The following is a 20324-nucleotide window of genomic DNA, read 5'->3' as shown; positions in this document are numbered from 1 at the left end:
TATCCTTACTATATTTACTTGGTCGATGATTCCATATCCTTGCTATATTTTCTTGGTCGATGATTCCATATCCTTGCTGCATCTACTTGGTCGATGATTCCATATCCTTGCTATATTTACTTGGTCGATGATTCCATATCCTTGCTATATTTACTTGGTCGATGATTCCATATCCTTGCTATATTTACTTGGTCGATGACTCCATATCCTTGCTATATTTACTTGGTCGATGATTCCATATCCTTGCTATATTTACTTGGTCGATGATTCCATATCCTTGCCATATTTTCTTGGTCGATGATTCCATATCCTTGCTATATTTACTTGGTCGATGATTCCATATCCTTGCTATATTTTCTTGGTCGATGATTCCATATCCTTGCTATATTTTCTTGGTCGATGATTCCATATCCTTGCTATATTTTCTTGGTCGATGATTCCATATCCTTGCTATATTTTCTTGGTCGATGATTCCATATCCTTGCTATATTTACTTGGTCGATGATTCCATATCCTTGCTATATTTTCTTGGTCGATGAATCCATATCCTTGCTATATTTACTTGGTCGATGATTCCATATCATTGCTATATTTTCTTGGTCGATGATTCCATATCCTTGCTATATTTACTTGGTCGATGATTCCATATCCTTGCTATATTTTCTTGGTCGATGATTCCATATCCTTGCTATATTTACTTGGTCGATGATTCCATATCATTGCTATATTTTCTTGGTCGATGATTCCATATCCTTGCTATATTTACTTGGTCGATGATTCCATATCCTTGCTATATTTACTTTGTCGATGATTCCATATCATTGCTATATTTTCTTGGTCGATGATTCCATATCCTTGCTATATTTACTTGGTCGATGATTCCATATCATTGCTATATTTTCTTGGTCGATGAATCCATATCCTTGCTATATTTTCTTGGTCGATGATTCCATATCCTTGCTATATTTTCTTGGTCGATGATTCCATATCCTTGCTAGATCTACTTGGTCGATGATTCCATATCATTGCTATATTTTCTTGGTCGATGAATCCATATCCTTGCTATATTTTCTTGGTCGATGATTCCATATCCTTGCTAGATCTACTTGGTCGATGATTCCATATCCTTGCTATATTTACTTGGTTGATGATTCCATATCATTGCTATATTTTCTTGGTCGATGATTCCATATCCTTGCTATATTTACTTGGTCGATGATTCCATATCCTTGCTATATTTACTTGGTCGATGATTCCATATCCTTGCTATATTTACTTGGTCGATGATTCCATATCCTTGCTATATTTACTTGGTCGATGATTCCATATCATTGCTATATTTTCTTGGTCGATGATTCCATATCCTTGCTAGATCTACTTGGTCGATGATTCCATATCCTTGCTAGATCTACTTGGTCGATGATTCCATATCCTTGCTATATTTACTTGGTCGATGATTCCATATCCTTGCTATATTTTCTTGGTCGATGATTCCATATCCTTGCTATATTTACTTGGTCGATGATTCCATATCCTTGCTATATTTACTTGGTCGATGATTCCATATCCTTGCTATATTTACTTGGTCGATGATTCCATATCCTTGCTATATTTACCTGGTCGATGATTCCATATCATTGCTATATTTTCTTGGTCGATGATTCCATATCCTTGCTAGATCTACTTGGTCGATGATTCCATATCATTGCTATATTTACTTGGTCGATGATTCCATATCATTGCTATATTTTCTTGGTCGATGATTCCATATCCTTGCTATATTTACTTGGTCGATGATTCCATATCCTTGCTATATTTTCTTGGTCGATGATTCCATATCCTTGCTAGATCTACTTGGTCGATGATTCCATATCCTTGCTATATTTACTTGGTCGATGATTCCATATCATTGCTATATTTTCTTGGTCGATGATTCCATATCCTTGCTATATTTTCTTGGTCGATGATTCCATATCCTTGCTAGATCTACTTGGTCGATGATTCCATATCCTTGCTATATCTACTTGGTCGATGATTCCATATCATTGCTATATTTTCTTGGTCGATGATTCCATATCCTTGCTATATTTTCTTGGTCGATGATTCCATATCCTTGCTATATTTTCTTGGTCGATGATTCCATATCCTTGCTATATTTTCTTGGTCGATGATTCCATATCCTTGCTATATTTTCTTGGTCGATGATTCCATATCCTTGCTATATTTACTTGGTCGATGATTCCATATCCTTGCTATATTTACTTGGTCGATGATTCCATATCCTTGCTATATTTTCTTGGTCGATGATTCCATATCCTTGCTATATTTTCTTGGTCGATGATTCCATATCCTTGCTATATTTTCTTGGTCGATGATTCCATATCCTTGCTATATTTTCTTGGTCGATGATTCCATATCCTTGCTAGATCTACTTGGTCGATGATTCCATATCCTTGCTATATTTTCTTGGTCGATGATTCCATATCCTTGCTATATTTTCTTAGTCGATGATTCCATATCCTTGCTATATTTTCTTGGTCGATGATTCCATATCCTTGCTATATCTACTTGGTCGATGATTCAATATCCTTGCTATATCTACTTGGTCGATGATTCCATATCCTTGCTATATCTACTTGGTCGATGATTCCATATCCTTGCTATATTTTCTTGGTCGATGATTCCATATCCTTGCTGCATCTACTTGGTCGATGATTCCATATCCTTGCTATATTTTCTTGGTCGATGATTCCATATCCTTGCTATATTTTCTTGGTCGATGATTCCATATCCTTGCTGCATCTACTTGGTCGATGATTCCATATCCTTGCTATATTTACTTGGTCGATGATTCCATATCATTGCTGCATCTACTTGGTCGATGATTCCATATCCTTGCTATATTTACTTGGTCGATGATTCCATATCCTTGCTGCATCTACTTGGTCGATGATTCCATATCCTTGCTATATCTACTTGGTCGATGATTCCATATCCTTGCTATATCTACTTGGTCGATGATTCCATATCCTTGCTATATCTACTTGGTCGATGATTCCATATCCTTGCTATATCTACTTGGTCGATGATTCCATATCCTTGCTATATCTACTTGGTCGATGATTCCATATCCTTGCTATATCTACTTGGTCGATGATTCCATATCCTTGCTATATTTTCTTGGTCGATGATTCCATATCCTTGCTAGATCTACTTGGTCGATGATTCCATATCCTTGCTATATTTACTTGGTCGATGATTCCATATCATTGCTATATTTTCTTGGTCGATGATTCCATATCCTTGCTATATTTTCTTGGTCGATGATTCCATATCCTTGCTGCATCTACTTGGTCGATGATTCCATATCCTTGCTATATTTTCTTGGTCGATGATTCCATATCCTTGCTATATTTTCTTGGTCGATGATGCCATATCCTTGCTGCATCTACTTGGTCGATGATTCCATATCCTTGCTATATTTACTTGGTCGATGATTCCATATCATTGCTGCATCTACTTGGTCGATGATTCCATATCCTTGCTATATTTACTTGGTCGATGATTCCATATCCTTGCTGCATCTACTTGGTCGATGATTCCATATCCTTGCTATATCTACTTGGTCGATGATTCCATATCCTTGCTGCATCTACTTGGTCGATGATTCCATATCCTTGCCATATTTTCTTGGTCGATGATTCCATATCCTTTCTGCATCTACTTGGTCGATGATTCCATATCCTTGCTATATTTTCTTGGTCGATGATTCCATATCATTGCTGCATCTACTTGGTCGATGATTCCATATCCTTGCTATATTTACTTGGTCGATGATTCCATATCCTTGCTGCATATACTTGGTCGATGTTTCCATATCCTTGCTATATTTACTTGGTCGATGATTCCATATCCTTGCTGCATCTACTTGGTCGATGATTACATATCCTTGCTGCATCTACTTGGTCGATGATTACATATCCTTGCTGCATCTACTTGGTCGATGTTTCCATATCCTTGCTATATTTACTTGGTCGATGATTCCATATCCTTGCTGGATGTACTTGGTTGTTGACTCTACATCCTTTCTAAATGTACTTGGTAGTTGACTCAACATCCTTTCTCGATCTACTTGGTAGATGATTCTATATCCTTGCTAGATGTACTTGGTAGTTGACGATATGTCCTTTCTAGATGTACTTGGTAGTTGACTATATATCCTTTCTAGATGTACTTGGTAGTTGACTATATATCCTTTCTAGATGTACTTGGTAGTTGACTATATATCCTTTCTAGATGTACTTGGTAGTTGACTCGACATCATTGCTAGATGTACTTGGTAGATGACTCTACATCCTTGCTATATTTACTTGGTAGTTGACTATATATCCTTTCTAGGTGTACTTGGTAGTTGACTATATATCCTTTCTAGATGTACTTGGTAGATGATTCTATATCCTTTCTCGATGTACTTGGTAGTTGACTATATATCCTTTCTAGATGTACTTGGTAGTTGACTAGATATCCTTTCTAGATGTACTTGGTTGATGATTCTATATCTTTGCTCGATCCACTTGCTACATGCCAAGTGTAAATATTGATCAGAGAGGTTTTGTTTTATTTCTATCTTCTTTGAAACTTAAAGAGTCCGTCCCAACCACCCCCCCCCCCCACCCCCCCTTGCCCACACTCAAGGATATTTGAATGATTAGACTTATCGATTGATCTGAAATTGGAAACCTTTTTTTTGGCCTAACTACCATTTCTCCTCTGGAGGTTTTAGAATCCTCTTCCTTAATAATATGACATCCAGAACATCCAAAAATATGAAATCCTTCCATGTTTAATGGGAACGATAGGACTATAAACTAGACTTTTGATATAATTAATTCAGTGCTAGTAATTGTCATACATTGGGTAATCACTGTGGTAGAGTGGAGATTGAAGAACACCTGCTGGAAAGACCATGGAGTTGTCAATGGAAGAATAGTATGTATTCCCTGTTTGTGGCAACATTGTCCACCTGCAAGGTAAAAAAAATTACACAAGTGTGAAAATAGTGTAGAATAACATCGTCACAAGTATTTTTTCATGATTTGAGTCTCCAAGTGTTGCGATTATTTTGCGCGAGTGAAATAATGTATTTACTTGGATAACATGCAGGGGGCGTTCAAAATGTTATTGGAGTGAGACACTCACGATAGTTCTATACCCAGGTAGTGGACAAAAAAAAATGGAAACACCTGAGTAAATAAGGGACACCAAGTATATTGAAAGCAATGGCTTCCACACAGGTGTGGCCCATGTGTTAATTCAGCAAATAACATCCCAGCATGCTTCGGGTCATGTATAAAAATACTGCACATGCCTGGTAGCCTATAATTATGGCTGGCATGGCTGCAAGAGGAGACCTCAGTGACTTTGAAAGGGCGGTGATTGGTGGGGCACGTTTGGCAGGAGCTTCAGTGATAAAGACAGCTTGAAGGAGCTTTGCTCCTACGCGAGTCGAAAGGATGGACGCAACAAAAGACGGGAATTCGTCCGAGTTTCTTTATTGAGCAAAACCAAAATTCGGGTACTCTGAAAAGCCCGTTTATCGGGCAGCAATATATATATATGCAATCAAACACGTCATGCCGGAGCGTTTGCCCGGGAAAGGCGAGACTGGGCGTGCCCGGGCGAGCCCGGGAAAGGCGAGTCTGGACATGCCCGGGAAAGGCGAGACCAGGCGTGCCCGGGCGGCCTGGGCGAGCCCGGGAAAGGCGAGTCTGGGCATGCCCGGGAAAGGCGAGACTGGGCGTCCCCGGGCGGCCTGGGCGAGCCCGGGAAAGGCGAGACTAGGCGTGCCCGGGCGGCCTGGGCGAGCCCGGGAAAGGCGAGTCTGGCCATGCCCGGGAAAGGCGAGACCGGGCGGCCTGGGCGAGCCCGGGAAAGGCGAGTCTGGGCATGCTCGGGAAAGGCGAGACTGGGCGTCCCCGGGCGGCCTGGGCGAGCCCGGGAAAGGCGAGTCCGGGCATGCCCGGGAAAGGCGCGTCTGGGCATGTCCGGGTGGCCTGGGTGAGCCCGGTACAGTGATCGCTCCCTGGTTGCTTCTTTGGCAGGTGTAAGGCGTTTGTGTATGCTCAGCGGCAACCGCTACAAGCTCAACTTGCTTATGTTCCACAAGCAACGGCGTCTAAAGTGATGTCGGCATGGAACTCCGAGGGAAAGACATTAGCAAAAGGCAGCAGTGGGAGGAAACGCATTCTCCAGGATCATGATATCCATGCATTAATTTGAAGTGCAAGGCAAAGCAGGTAAGCACCTTTTTATGTTGAAGGCTCCAGTCATATGTAGTCCTCATCTCGAGGCCAGGCTTTTAATAAAAGAACTGCATTGATAGAAAAGTGAAGAAAGAGAGAATAAACTCAGAGTTTTTGAGGAAGTAAAATATCTGCTTTTTGAAAAGGGGAAGATCATAAGTGTTTGGAAATAAATGGGAAGGTAAAGGGTTCTAGAGTTTGGCAGTGGAGGGGAAGAAACAAACATCATAACAGCCCACCCTTGAGTTGCCAATGGCCACACAATAATCATGAGATGATATAGAAACCAAAGCAATATCTGTGGAAAAGAGAAAGAGAGCCAACTTTGTGGCGTAATTCAAGCGGGTCGAGTTTTGAGGTCAGATTGGGAGAGTTGATAATTCGGATTACTTTGGATTCAATTCTGTCCAGGAAGTATGTGGAGCTAGAACATCCCCAGATGTGAGAGCAGTACTCCATACAAGGACGAATCAATCCTTTATATAGTTGAAGCAACAGTTCAGAGGGGAACAATCTTCAACATCTGAACAAGACTCCTAGTTTAATCGAGGCAAACTTAGCTATTTGTGTAATGTGTGGGTTCCAGGATACATTTGATGTTAGGGTAAAACCTAGTATGTTTATTGAATCCCATAGTGTAATTGTGGAGCTTTTAAAGGAGATTGGAGAGTTCAGAGGAGTGAGAGCGAGAGAGAGAGTGAGAGCGAGAGAGCGAGAGCGAGAGAGAGAGAGAGAGAGAGATAGATGGGAAGAAATTGAGTTTTAGAAGCATTAAACTTAACCTGATTAAATTTGCCCCACTGGGAAATCTTGTCTAAATCCGGATTCAAAGAGGTGGCTGTGATGAAACAAGATGCAGATCGAGTGACGGAAGATGAAGCAGATGGGGAAAACATGGAGAAATGCAATGTCGAGTCATCAGCATACAAGTGTATAATTGGTTATTTGTAGAAGAAGGTCATTGGTAAAAAGAAGGAAGAGTGTTGGAGACGGGACAGAACCCTGAGGGACACCGCTGTTGATAGGGAAGGAGGGAGATGTTGAACCATTACAGAGATAGAGCGGTCGGTGAGAAAGCTCAATATGAGAGAGCAGAGTGAAGGAATAAACCCGAAACAAGGAAGCATGGATATCAGACCCCAATGCCAAACTCTGTCAAACGCTTTTGAGATGTCAAGGACTACAACAAAGAATTCCCCAAAGTCTCTCAGAGAAGAGGCCCAGACATTCGTAATGTAAAAAAATATATTACCGGTAGATCTTTCCTTGCGAAAGCCATATTGATGGTCAGATAGAACACTGAGATTCAAGATGGTTGAGGAAATGGGAATTGAGAAGACATTCAAAGAACTTTGGAAATAGTAGAAGTCAGAGCAATAGGATGGTAGTTGGGAGGGTTTGAATGACCACCCTTCTTTAAAATACTAAAAAATAGTTTTAAAAAACTGCAGAAAAAATAGTTAGGTGAGTGTAAATTTCAACTGAGGGTGCGAGCACCAAGTTTAATCAAAAACGGACTACCGAGAACTCCAGGTAGCGGGATACCATAGTCGGGTTGCAGTGCACAGATCGCTCATCACACCTGACAAGGCACGCTTGTGAGCCCAGTGATGTGAAGGGCACAGGCAATGGACTACCGAGCAGTGGAGAAACATGATATGGTCAGAAGAGTCATCCTTCACCATGTTCTCGACAAAGACGAGTGCAAGAGTGGTGCCAACTTAAATAACACTACAACCCTGAATGGTTGGTTCCAACAGGGAAGGGTTCTGGCTCACTGGGTTCTGGCTCTGGCTCTGGCTCTGGCTCTGGGAAAGGTTCTGTAATGTTGTGGAGTGCATTTTCCTGGCATGGTTTGGGTGCAATAATTCCCATAGAAGCAAAGCAAATGTCTATTGCTACTGAATGGTACTGAGTGAGCATCTTCACCCCATGTTGCAGCATTTCTTTCCTACCAGGAGGGGCGTCTTCCAGGATGACAATGCCCCCATCCACAGAACACGTGTGGATGCCCAATGGTTTGATGAGCATGACACTGATGGTATCCATATGTCATGGCCTTCTCAGTCACCAGATCTGAACCCAATTGAGCATTTATGGAATATTCAGGAACGATGACTAATAGTGCTTTCCACCTCCATCAAACAGGTGTGAGTTGATTGACTTTCTCATGGAAGAATGGTGCCGCATCCCTCCTGCAGAATTCCAAACGCTGGTGGACTCTATGTCACTGCACATGCAGGCTATACTGACCCCATGTGGTGGCCAAACACCCTATTAAGTGACTTTACATTGGCGTTTCCATTTTTTGCCTACTACCTGTATGTCAAGTTTTTTTCTTTCAATAAATAAATATACATTATGAATGTATGTATGTACAGTGCCTTCAGAAAGTATTCACACCCCTTGACTTTTTTCATATTTTGTTATGTTACAGTCTGAATTCAGAATGGATTAAATTGAGATTTTTTTGTCACCGATCTACACATTTATCAGATTTTTTTGTCACTTTATAATGTCAAAGGGGATTTTTATTTTTTATTTAAAAAAAATAATTAAAACTGAAATACAAAAATATCAAGTATTCAACAATATCAAGTATTCAATTCAAAAATCAAGTGAATATATAAGTATTCAACCCAAGGAGTCAATAATTTGTAAAAGTGCCTTTGGCAGTGATTACAGCTTCAAGTCTTCTTGAGTATGTCTGTATCAGCTTTGTACATCTGGATTTGGGGCGTTTCCCCCATTCTTCCATGCAGATTTGCTTGAGCTCTGTCAAGTTGGATGGGGACCGTCGGTGAACAGCAATCTTCAAGTCTTTCCACAGATTCTCAATGGGATTCAAGTCTGGGCTTGGGCTGGGCCACTCAAGGACTTGTACGTTCTTGTTCAGAAGCCATTCTGGTGTTGCTTTGGCTGTATGTTTGGGGTCATTGTCTTGTTGAAACATAAATATTTGCTGCAGTCTAAGGCCTTTTGTACTTTGAAGCAGGTTCTTCTCAAGGGTTTGCCTGTATTTGGCTCAATTCATTGTTCCCTCTATCCTTACAAGTCTCCCTATCCCTACCACTGAAAAGCATCCCCATAGCATGATTCTGACACAACCATGCTTCATGGTAGGGATGGTGTTATATGGCTGATGAGATGTGCTCAGTTTGCCAGACATAGTGCTTTGCATTCAGGCCAAAGAGTTCGATTTCCATCTCGCCAGACTACAGAATCTTTTACCTCATGCTCTCAGTCTTTCCCATGCCTTTTTGCAAACTCCAGGTGTGCTGTCATGTGCCTTTTTCTCAGGAGTGGTTTCCATCTAGCTACTCTGCCATAAAGCCTAGATTTGTGAAGTGATGGAGAGACTGTTGTCCTTCTGGCAGGTTCTCTCATCTCAGCCAAGGAACTCTATAGGTGGACTCTAGTCAAGTTGTAAACACATCTAAATGATGATCAAAGGAAATTGGATGCACCTGAGCTCAATTTGGAGTGTCAAGACAAAGGGGTTGAATACTTAATGACTCAAGACATTTCAGCTTTTCATTATTTTCAAAGAAGTATATATATATATATATATATATATATATATATATATATATATATATATATATATATATATATATGTATATACATACATATACATTGGGGTGGGGGAAAGGGGGTGAGAGGTCAGATGTTCTCATGAGTATGATCCTTCCATATTGTAAGGGGGAGGGGAGGAGGGAGATACATTTTGACTCTGTATTTACAATATACATTCTAATATTGAAAAAAATTAATACCTGTGATTTCCAGAATCAGTCGTCCTCAGGCTCATTGAAAGTTGATGCGATTCGAACTTGTAGAATTCCAACATGTTGCTGAAATGCTCCTCCGATACTCTAAACTGAAAATAAATACAGTGTTTTACCATGTCTCACTTTCATTACACCCATTGTGTGATATATATGGAAACCTTTTCACATAATTTACTTGACAAAACATTATACATTATACTGTCAAGCATAACTTTCAATGAATAGCAGCATTGGAGTTTTTTTTTTTTCCTCTCTTAAAATCTTGTGATGGTGGTATAAGGATTGGGGGACAAAGGATAACTAACTTAAAATTTACTGATGACATTGATTTACTTGCAAACTCTGAAAAAGAAATGAGAGAGTTAACAACAACTAGATTGGATAGAACAGCAAGAGTAGATGGAAAATAAATCAGAGCAGAGAAAAGCAAGGTGATGATAACTGGGAAACAAGACTATAAATTTCAAGCTACTATCAACATTGGAGGTATAGACCTATAACATGTTCAGTCTTTCAGTATTAGTATTACACAAGAAGGGAAATTGGACAAATAATTTAACACAAGAAGAGCAAATGCAACATCCATATTGCTAAAGCTTCCACGAGTTTGGAAGAATAATAAAATTGCCGTCAAGACAAAGTTCTGGCTTTTGAGAGAAGTTATTTATGCAATATTTTTATATGGATGTGAAACATGGACATTGGAAAACCGAGAAGAAGAACGATGCTTTTGAAATGAATTGATATTGGAAAATTTTCCGAATTCCAAACTGCTCATAGGACGAATATTTCAATAAAACTTGAAATAGCTCAAAAAAGTTGGCAATAGTGAGACTCTTCTATCGATTGTTAAACAGAGAAAATTAAGATGGTTCGGCATGTAATTCGCCCAGAGAAAATCTACCGTTGGCTAATAATATAATGCATGGAAGAGTACCAGGGAACCTGGTGTTGGGTTAGCGGTTAGGGTGCCGGCTTGGGATCCTGGGTTCAAATCCCGGTCGATCGCTGAATTAACGCCACGGGGGTTGACTCAGCCTGTCATCCTTCCGAGGTCGGCAAATTGAGTACCAGTTCACAGGTAATTCCCTGTGTGTCACAAGAGGTGACTAACAGGGTTGGCGGCAGGAAGGGCATCCGGCGTAAAACATTGCTTCAAAAAGGGGGCCAAGGTGCCCGAAAAAGGCCAAACCCTGCTCTGCGGGGAAAATGGCCTCTAAAGGTGGTTCGAAAAGTACCAGGGAAAAGAGGAACAGGTAGACCAAGAAAGTCTTGGATGGAAAATATTAATAAATGGACAGATATAAGTTAAATAAATGCCAATAGAACCACAGAAAATAGACTAGATTGGCGTTAAAAGGTCAACTCATCAGTTGTGCACCTATGGCCTATTAGGGCTATGGATTGATGGATGGATGGAAAAGCTTGTGGTGGAACAAGATTGATGGAAAAAACACAATTGCATGACCTGTTGAATCAATTAACCTTCATTGTTAAGCTAAGGGTGGAGATCGATGTGACATTCATTTACCGAGCGTTCACCAGAATGTCTGTCACCTGACACAGAAGTGGAGAATAAAATAGGAGTGAATTTGTTAATTTAAAGGGTTAAGAAAAAGACTGTTTTTGCTTTAAGGGAAAAAACTCGAATAAAAAAAAACAGACTTACCAGTCCTGATATACACTCGTATTAAGTATGCACTTCACATTCGATGGAAACCTGCACGATTAATGATACTGGAGGGTTCATAGAACACCTTACCCCACATTGTCTTTAGAAACTTGGACATGAGAGTGGGGTCTGCAAGTGGCAAATTTGGTTGGTCGTCATATTTTGTCCAAATACTGCTAAATGGAAGAGTTTTGAAAGTGCCAAAAAGGCGAGTCGTATTCAAGTATATAACTCAATTTAAATTAAATAAAGATTTTAAAGGTCATATTGAAAGTTTTTTTTGGAAGTTCACCACCGTTGATGTAGCCTTGGACACCACCTTATTTAACACATTACGTTAGTTGTTCGTGCCTGTTGTTTGTGTCCTTCATGACGTCCTTAAAAACAGTAAGTTTCCTGTTTGCATTGATTTTCAATTTTGTTTGATTGGCAGACAGATGAAAACTAGAGAGTTCATAGAAAACGTTACCCCATGCAGTGTTGAGGTCTATACTTCAATTTAAATAAAATTATGATATTAAAGGTCGTTTCAAAAAAAATTCAAAAGTTTAGCGCTACTGAAGCAGTTTTGTACATCACATTTATACACCACCCTATTTAACATGTCAAAGTACTGCTAAACGGAAGTTTTGGAAGTGACAAGAAGGTGATTTGTGTTCTACACTCCACAGTGTTCAAAGATAAAATTCAATTTAATTAGATTAAGATTTTAAAGAGTGTCAAAAATAATTTCTGGGTTTTACTGCCGTTGACACAGTGTCGATTACACCACCCTATCTAACATGTTACATTCGTTCTTCATGCCTGTTGTTTGCTTCCTTTATGATGTCCTTCAAACAGTAAGTTTCCTGTTTGGAATGGTTTTCAATTTTGTTTGACTGCAGGACAGGCAGACAGAGTAAAAATATCATCTCACCTTGATTTACAGTGTATATCCCCTGTGCATGTGCGATCAGGATGAATTCAGAGACAAAGTATTGTTAAACTTCAGGTTTGTGAAACTTCATGAATTTGAACAATTCATGTTCAAAGTATGACATTCAATTTAAATTAAGTTCTTCCTCAATCATAAACTGACATTTGTAGATGGACGGATGGACAGGATCCAATATTGCTAAACCCCGCTTTTCACTTTGCATGCGTGGGGTAAAAAGTACCTCACTCCTCTTTGCGCATGCGTGATCAGGATGAATTCAGAGACAAAGTACTGTCAAACGGCAGGTTCGGTTTCCAATTCATAGTCTGATTTGTGTTCAAAATACAACATTCAACTGAAATTAAGTTGTTCCTCGATCATAAACTTACTGTTTGTAGACAGACAGACAGATGTGACCCAAATGCTTAACCCTGCTTTTCACTTGGTGTGCGCGGGGTAAAAATTTACCTTCTGTAATTTTCCTTCGGGGTCACTCGCCCTCGGGGACACTCGCTTCTAAGCTGTCTAGCCTAAGTTTGAATTTCGGCCCAGCTATAAACTGTCACCCCCTTCTTTCACAGTCAGAGCGATTCATCAATGTGTTGAAGAATCCACACAGTGTATTTCGTGAAAAGTAGGTGAGCTTTCGCCGACATCCTGAACAGTCCTTCCTTAACCTTCCGGCCTGCTGGGAGAGGGATGGCAAACCGTCCAGCATGTCCCCAAGCCAAGAATCTGCTTTGTCGGAACCAATGCTCTGTAACACAGGGTATGATCCACCAGATCGGATTGGAAATTCCCTGGTAATTTATTTGGGCTGGGATAGTTATCTCTTGCCTTCGTGGATCTATGATTGTCTATCCATACTGTATTAGAGAATTGTCTGAGTGGTGTACACTGGACACACATTGTCCTTCGAAATAGTCAACACTGCATTTATTACCAGCTTGGAAATACAAAACAAAAGGTAGCTTACCTTGGCATAAAATTTGTCCAATAATTTAGGCTTCATCGCTTCTTCCGGAAACCCGATGTGTTCTCGCATTCGCTCCATCTTGTTGAAAAATGAAAACATGGAAAGTTATGTTTGAAGTTTTCGAAAAAGGAATCTCTTCACAAACTTCTCTCTAAATCCGATTCCTTTTCTCTTATATATGGTAAGGAAAATTATATTAGAACAGAGATATTATTGAAAACCTCCTGGGATTATGAAGAGACAATTTGACAAGGAAGCTCTCATTCAATAGCATCAGAAGTGTCGTTAAATATATTTATGATTAAAAAATAATTTAATAAACCAATGAAAGCATTTGTGGAAAGTCACAGAATATTATATATTTATTTTTAAATACAGTGGTGTATTTTTTTTTTTGTATCCAACAATCAGGGGTCAAGAATGAGCTAAACAGAGCTCATCAACAGGTGGCGATGGGTTCACAGGATGACAGAGGTTCAAGGCGGAACAAGGGGGGTAAAGGCATTGCACGTGAGTGGATGACTGGCAGAAATGGTGGGCAGTCAGCACAGGTAGAAGAGAGCAGGAGAGTCATTGGTGCACTCTTGAAAGACTAAAGGGAGGTGCGCAAGACATCAGACACAGGGATTTGATTCCACGGGCAAGAGTATAGGAGAATATGGAGGAATGGAAGTGAGCGTCCAGCTTAAAACCTAGAATGGCAACCAGGTGTCGGATTTTTGAAGAATATACGCGACGTGGATGGGCTGGGGATGGACAGAGGGATCACGACAGGGCAGGGAACTCACTAGACTCAGTGGCATAATGGTTGGAGGGTCTGCTCTTAGTCTGGGAGGTCGGCGGTTCAAACTCCATCGGAGTCGTAACCAGAGACTTTAAAAAATGAAATGTGCTGCTTCCTTGTTTAACACTTAGCATTAAAAAAAGCATAGAGCACAGACAAAGAACCATAAGTTCGTAATTTCATCATTCAAGTTTCTATCGGCCTAATGGCCTTTTCCTGCATTCAAGTTCCTCTTTTTCCCACCAGTGGAACCAACTTCCACCATTTCAGTCTTAAATCTCAAATCATCTCTCCAAGTCTTCAAGACAGCTGTTTACCACCAACTTAAATCATCCCCATTCCAAAACCATGATCTTTTCTACACCCGCTAAACCACACTTTGTATTCTAGCTCTTCCACGAGCCTTGACTTTATTTTCCCAAAAAAAGAAAAAGTTTATTGTAAGGGAACTCATTTTAAAACCGAGTCCACCAACTTGCCTGCAGTGGGTGAGAAGCAAACTTTACATCTCTGTTTCCTGCTGAGATATAATGTAGAAAGCCTTGGACTCCATTTCCTCCAGCTAATCATGACAGGAAGTGGCTGCATCAGCCAAAAGTAGGGACCCATTCTTAGTAACTGAGAATGGACTTAGCTCCATGGGGAATACCGAGGAGATGGCCTTCCTTAGAAGTAAGTTTGGTAAGGGGGCCTTCACACAGGATGGCGACCTTTGTGCCTCCCTTGTGCGACCATAAAATTTGCCAGGTCGCCGTTGGAGGCTCAAAGGAGGTAGAATGGTTGCCTAGGTCGTTCAAAGGTGGTACACAGGAGGGTCAGACATCCCCATGGACGCCATGGTCGCCGTAAATTTTTGAACATGTTCAAAACAGTCGCACAAAGGTCGCCGAGGAGGTTGGTTGCTCAAAGGTGGCTCAAAGGAGGCAGAAGGGAGGCACAAGCATTGCCGTGGTTGCAGAATGGAGGCACAGTGGTCGCCCAATGGTCGCCAGGTAATAGATGCGTTCTGCTGCAAATTTTCCTGTCAATCTGGGCGATGCTTCTGCCTCCCTTGTGCCTCCCTTGTGCCTCCTTTGGGCGACCAATAGCATGCATTGAACAATGACTGTGGCGACCGCTGTGCCTCCATTCGGCGACCACGGCAACCCTTGAGCCACCATGGCAAAGCTTTTGCCTCCCTTCTGCCTCCTTTGAGCCACCTGTAGTGCCTCCTCAGCCTGCCTATAAATAGAGTGCTGGTACCTGCAGTGGTTCATTGTGTTTGCAGTGAATGGTGAACAACTCGACTCAAGAAAGTCTCCAGACTCAACAGGCACAAGACATCATGCCTCCCAAGAAGTGCACAAGACCAAGGGCAAAGAACTGCAGAGGTGCCAGGACTACTGAAGAAGAAGGTCCTGCTGGCCATGGTGATCGCCAAGAAGAAGTCCCTGCTGGCCAAGGTGGTGGACCTGATGGTGGAGCGCATGCTGCCCAAAGTAAAGAGAATAAAGGTCCTCAAGACCAAGGTGAAGGGGATGAAGATACCCATGTTGATGGCCAAGGTGATGGTGATCAACAGGCCACAAGTGCCCTACAACTCTCCTGTAAGAAGAGGAAAAGAAAGGAAAAGGCAGCTTTGGCAGCTAGGATGAACCTGATGGAAAAGCGCCAGAATCAGGGCATATATATACCCAGGCACTCCAGGTTGCCCAGCAGTCGCCAGGGGTCGCCCAAACAATGCTCAAGGGTCGCCTAGGAGGCAGAAGCATGGCTGAATGGTCGCCCAGTGGTCGCTGTTAGTTGCCGTTGGAGGCACAGAGGACCTCTGACCAGGAGGCACAGAGGAGGCTCAATGGTTGCCCAAACATTGCTTGGGGGTCGCCTATGTAGCTTCTAATCGCGTTGGTTGCCATAGGTTGCACAGGGGAAGCAGGCAGGTGGCGCAGTGGACGCACAGGTCGCTCGTAGATCGCCATGAAAATGCCCGAAAATTGCATTTTTGGTGGTTCAAGGGAGGCACAAGGATCGCTGGAGCAGTTACATAGAAACAGGATTTTCTGGGTTTAGGCGACCATTGAGCATCCTGGCTATTTTTGGTCGTTCAAAGGAGGCACAAAGGTGGCAGCCCTGTGTAAAGGGGGTCTGATGAAGTGCATCCAAGACAGGTTGTGTGATCAGATTGTGAGGCCAAAGAGCTCCAGAAAGCACACCTCTTCCAGGGGTTTGCCAGATTCATTCTCAAAAATTTGCAGAGAATTATCCAAAGAAGAGAGAGGAAAACCAAATATAAGGTCGATCCTAAAATGTTGTCCGAAGGGGACACCACCTCAAAAGGGCAATTCATATTTATATTATTGAAGTTTGTGTTGAGAAAAAAATTGTACACAAAATCTCAGCTCCTGGAATAACGAGACGACAAAGGGTAAAAAGATATTATACTGACAGTGGATCAGTCGGGCAACAGGTAGATGCAACAGGCAAGGGAATGAATGAACAGCAAAAGAGGAGACAGAAGCAGGGAGGAAACAGTAACTTGCAAGTAAGAGGGCTGAATAGTGGGTGTGGGCGGGGGTTAATGTGCATAGAAATGATAGAGGGTAGGGATGGAGGGTGACATCACAAGAGGTTGTGATGTTCCATCAAATTGAAACCCAAGAGGGAAGAGTGGGTTTGAACAGCCTCATGAGGGTGGTTCCACTAACCAGAGAAAAGAGGAACAAAAGTGTGAAGTGTGCCGCAAACCTGAATTTAGGGAGTTTAATCTGTTGGGATTACTGGAAAGACATGCATGTCCTGGAGGAGCTATGGAGGATTTGAGGGCTGAGAGAGGACGACTGGAGGGGAGACAGTGAAAAACAGAGAGGCTACCGACCTGTCTATCATGAAACGGCAAGAGGCCTTTTGCTTCTGCCTTAGGGTCTTGTGCTTCTGTGTGATGAATCAGCTGGTTCTGATATAACGGTGGGGAGGCTGGCATGGATAAGAGGTGTTGAGTAAAATTTTTTATCGTGCATTAAATGCGTTTCCCAATTGCACTGCCTATCTTTTAAGAGTGCTTTAAATGCGTGTTTCCTAATTGGCCCGTTACCAGATTTTTTTCGCAGATTGTGACGACAGTGAGGTCATTCGTGTTATACCACATTAGGACAACAATACCTGGCAACTTCCAATCAGATGGACCAAAGGAAATGTGATGATGGCAAGCTCTAACATCCTCCCTCATGCACAACATGGCACATACGAGCTAACTCCAAATTCCTATCAATGGATAAAGGACAATGGACCTCCTGGTCACCATGTGTTGGTTCAGAGGTGACGAAGATGATCGCATTGTTGCAAATGTGCTACATCAATGCTAACTGGATTACAATCCACACCCGCATTTCAGGATATATTTGAAACGTCCTACCAAAGTATGTTATTCGATGTCATGGTCGATCATGGTCAAGTATGTCATGGTCGATCACAAAAATATGTAAAACATAGAGTATGTTATTCACTCCTGAAGGATCTGTGGACCTTATGAAGTCAATAATCCATTTCTTACAAACCTTAATTATGTCTGACCTTTTCTTTTGCAGCATCTCTGGTCTTCATATCCAACCAGGTCAAAGAATCCAAATTGCTCCCGAAACCTTGCTTTATCAATTGTATCATGTCTTCCACCTGATAAACAACCATCCACCAAATACATATATGCAATCAAAGAAACATCAGAACATTTGTACATAATGTTAGTTTAATGTGCTGGTGTTTTATCAATTATGAAATAATTCCTTGGGAAAAAATATAAAACAATTATAACAGATTGTGAAACACTGATAATTTTACTCCAAGTCATGTTTGCTCTTTGTACTTAAATATGGTGAACCTTTTACAATTCCTTTAGCTTTCCCCATATGGAGGGGAAAGGGGGGATGGAGAGGAGTAAGTTGAGCCAAGGAGTAAGGTGAGCCACTCCCCACTGGAAGTGCCAGGATGGAGAGAGATGAAAGGTGGCACCATCTATTCATAACAATTAAGTCACATACTTTCCTTGATGATGAAAGGAAACTAGAGCTTCCAGGGAAGCAGAACTCAACTGAACTGACTGGACAACTTTAAAGTAGGTCAGTTGTCTGTACTAGATTTGACTTAAATGAAAAGCCAACAACCTTGTGTGATAATTTTAAGGTCCTTGTATCCTTGTGTGGTAAGAGTCTCACACACAAAGTTTGATCAAAATCCATAAATATTTGTGGACGTTAAAGTCTTAACATCGTTTCGGAGCTGAAAACAATATGGCGGCCTATGGCGGCCATTTTGTGACGGATCGGGTTGGAATGCAATAGCAACCTACCTTGTGTGGTAAGGGCTAAACATTCCAAGTTTGATCAAAATCTGTTAATATTTGTGAACGCTAGAGTGTGAAAGGTCGTTTTCATGACCAAAAACAAAATGGTCGCCTAAGTCCGCCATTTTTCAGTGGATCGGGCTGAAATGCAATAACAAACTGGTCCTTGGGGTAAGGATACTGCATCATTGATCAGAATCGGTTGATATTTGTGGACGCTGGAGTGTTAACGTCGAAAAGTTGACAGACGACGGCCGCCGGAGGGTTCAGCATGTGATGAACTCAACTGGACGGTAGACCAGTTGAGTGAAAAACAGTTTAAGACAAAAGAGAAATATGCAGCAAAGAAAATCCGTAGCGCGAGGCTGAACTTAGCCCATGGCTCAACTTACCCCCCTACATTGTATATCGGATTGAGATCAAGTGCAGAAGCTAGTTCAGAATAATTTCAGGGTGGGGTTTTTCCGAAGAAATACAAATAAATAAAATATATACAATATATATATATATGATGTCGAGTCTGCTCGGGCAATGATGGCATTGCCTCTCTATGGCTGGTACACATGAGTAAGTGTGTGGTATAGACGGGGGTCGCCACTCCTCTCCATCTCTCTGCTGCCCGTTGGGGAAGTCACCCTCTTCCGTCCGTACTATTGGAGTCAACTGGACTCTCATCCACCAGTTGTGCAGAGCCATCTGCCATTTAAACCGCATGGCTGAGGACGTTACCTTGGTAAGGAGGGCTGACAGGCACGACACCTTTCCCACAGGTGACCTGGGGTTAATCAAGGCAGGGGAATCCATCTCCCTGAGGTATCAGAAGACACCTGCATACCCAAAATGTATGTATGTATGTATGTATGTATATGGGTGTGTATATACATTTATATATACACATCCATACACATACAGTCACGTGAAAAAGTAAGTACACCCCATGTAAAGTTTTGACTTTTTCAACATATTTCAACATACAGCTATTTGATCTTCATTTCAACAATATTGATAGATAAAGGTGATATAATATAACAAATATCATGAAACATTTACATTTTGTAGTCCATTGTATAATTTAAATAAACATAAATGCAAATTTTGCATGTGGAAAAAGTAAGTACATTTATCACTACTTCAAATACCTAAAATTAGAATCAGGTGCACCAGCTCAGGTGCAAATGATTAGAACATCATTGGAGAGGATCTTGGAGGAACCTCTCTTATTTAAACCTCAGACATTTAGTTTGGTTTGCTCTTTGTTGTTGAAGTGTGCGGCATCACCATGCCCAGATCAAAAGAGCTATCTGAGGCCTTCAGAAAGTTTATAGATGCCTACGAGTCTGGGAAGGGATTTAAAAAGATCTCCAAACAATTTGAAATCAATAATTCGACTGTCCGGAAGATCATCTACAAGTGGAGAAGATTCCAAACAACTGCCAACTTGTTCAGGCCAGGCCGCCCCAGCAAGTTCAGCCCAAGAGCAGACTGCATGATGCTGAAAGAAGTCTCTAAGAACCCCAGAATGTCATCACGGGATCTACAGGTAGCTCTTGCCACTGTTGATGTCAAAG

General features: G+C 41.4%; 1 protein-coding gene across 1 annotated transcript in view; it reads right to left on the bottom strand.

Annotated features, from left to right (window-relative positions):
• Positions 1-20324, bottom strand: part of LOC137425864 (endothelin-converting enzyme 2) — a 98813-nt gene that overhangs the window by 63946 nt on the left and 14543 nt on the right. The window contains exons 3-6 of the mRNA XM_078775826.1: positions 17991-18089; positions 13658-13735; positions 10079-10182; positions 4913-5023 (exon numbers count right to left, since the gene is read on the bottom strand). Coding sequence (XP_078631952.1) covers positions 4913-5023; positions 10079-10182; positions 13658-13735; positions 17991-18089 — 392 coding nt within the window. The remainder of the gene's footprint in view (positions 1-4912; positions 5024-10078; positions 10183-13657; positions 13736-17990; positions 18090-20324) is intronic.

The sequence above is a fragment of the Myxine glutinosa genome, chromosome 4 (genome assembly GCF_964187855.1).
Source record: "Myxine glutinosa chromosome 4, kmMyxGlut1.1, whole genome shotgun sequence".
Classification (NCBI taxonomy): Eukaryota; Metazoa; Chordata; class Myxini; order Myxiniformes; family Myxinidae; genus Myxine; species Myxine glutinosa.
The sequence above is the reverse complement of the archived record's forward strand: the minus strand, read 5'-3'. Positions and strand labels throughout refer to the sequence as shown.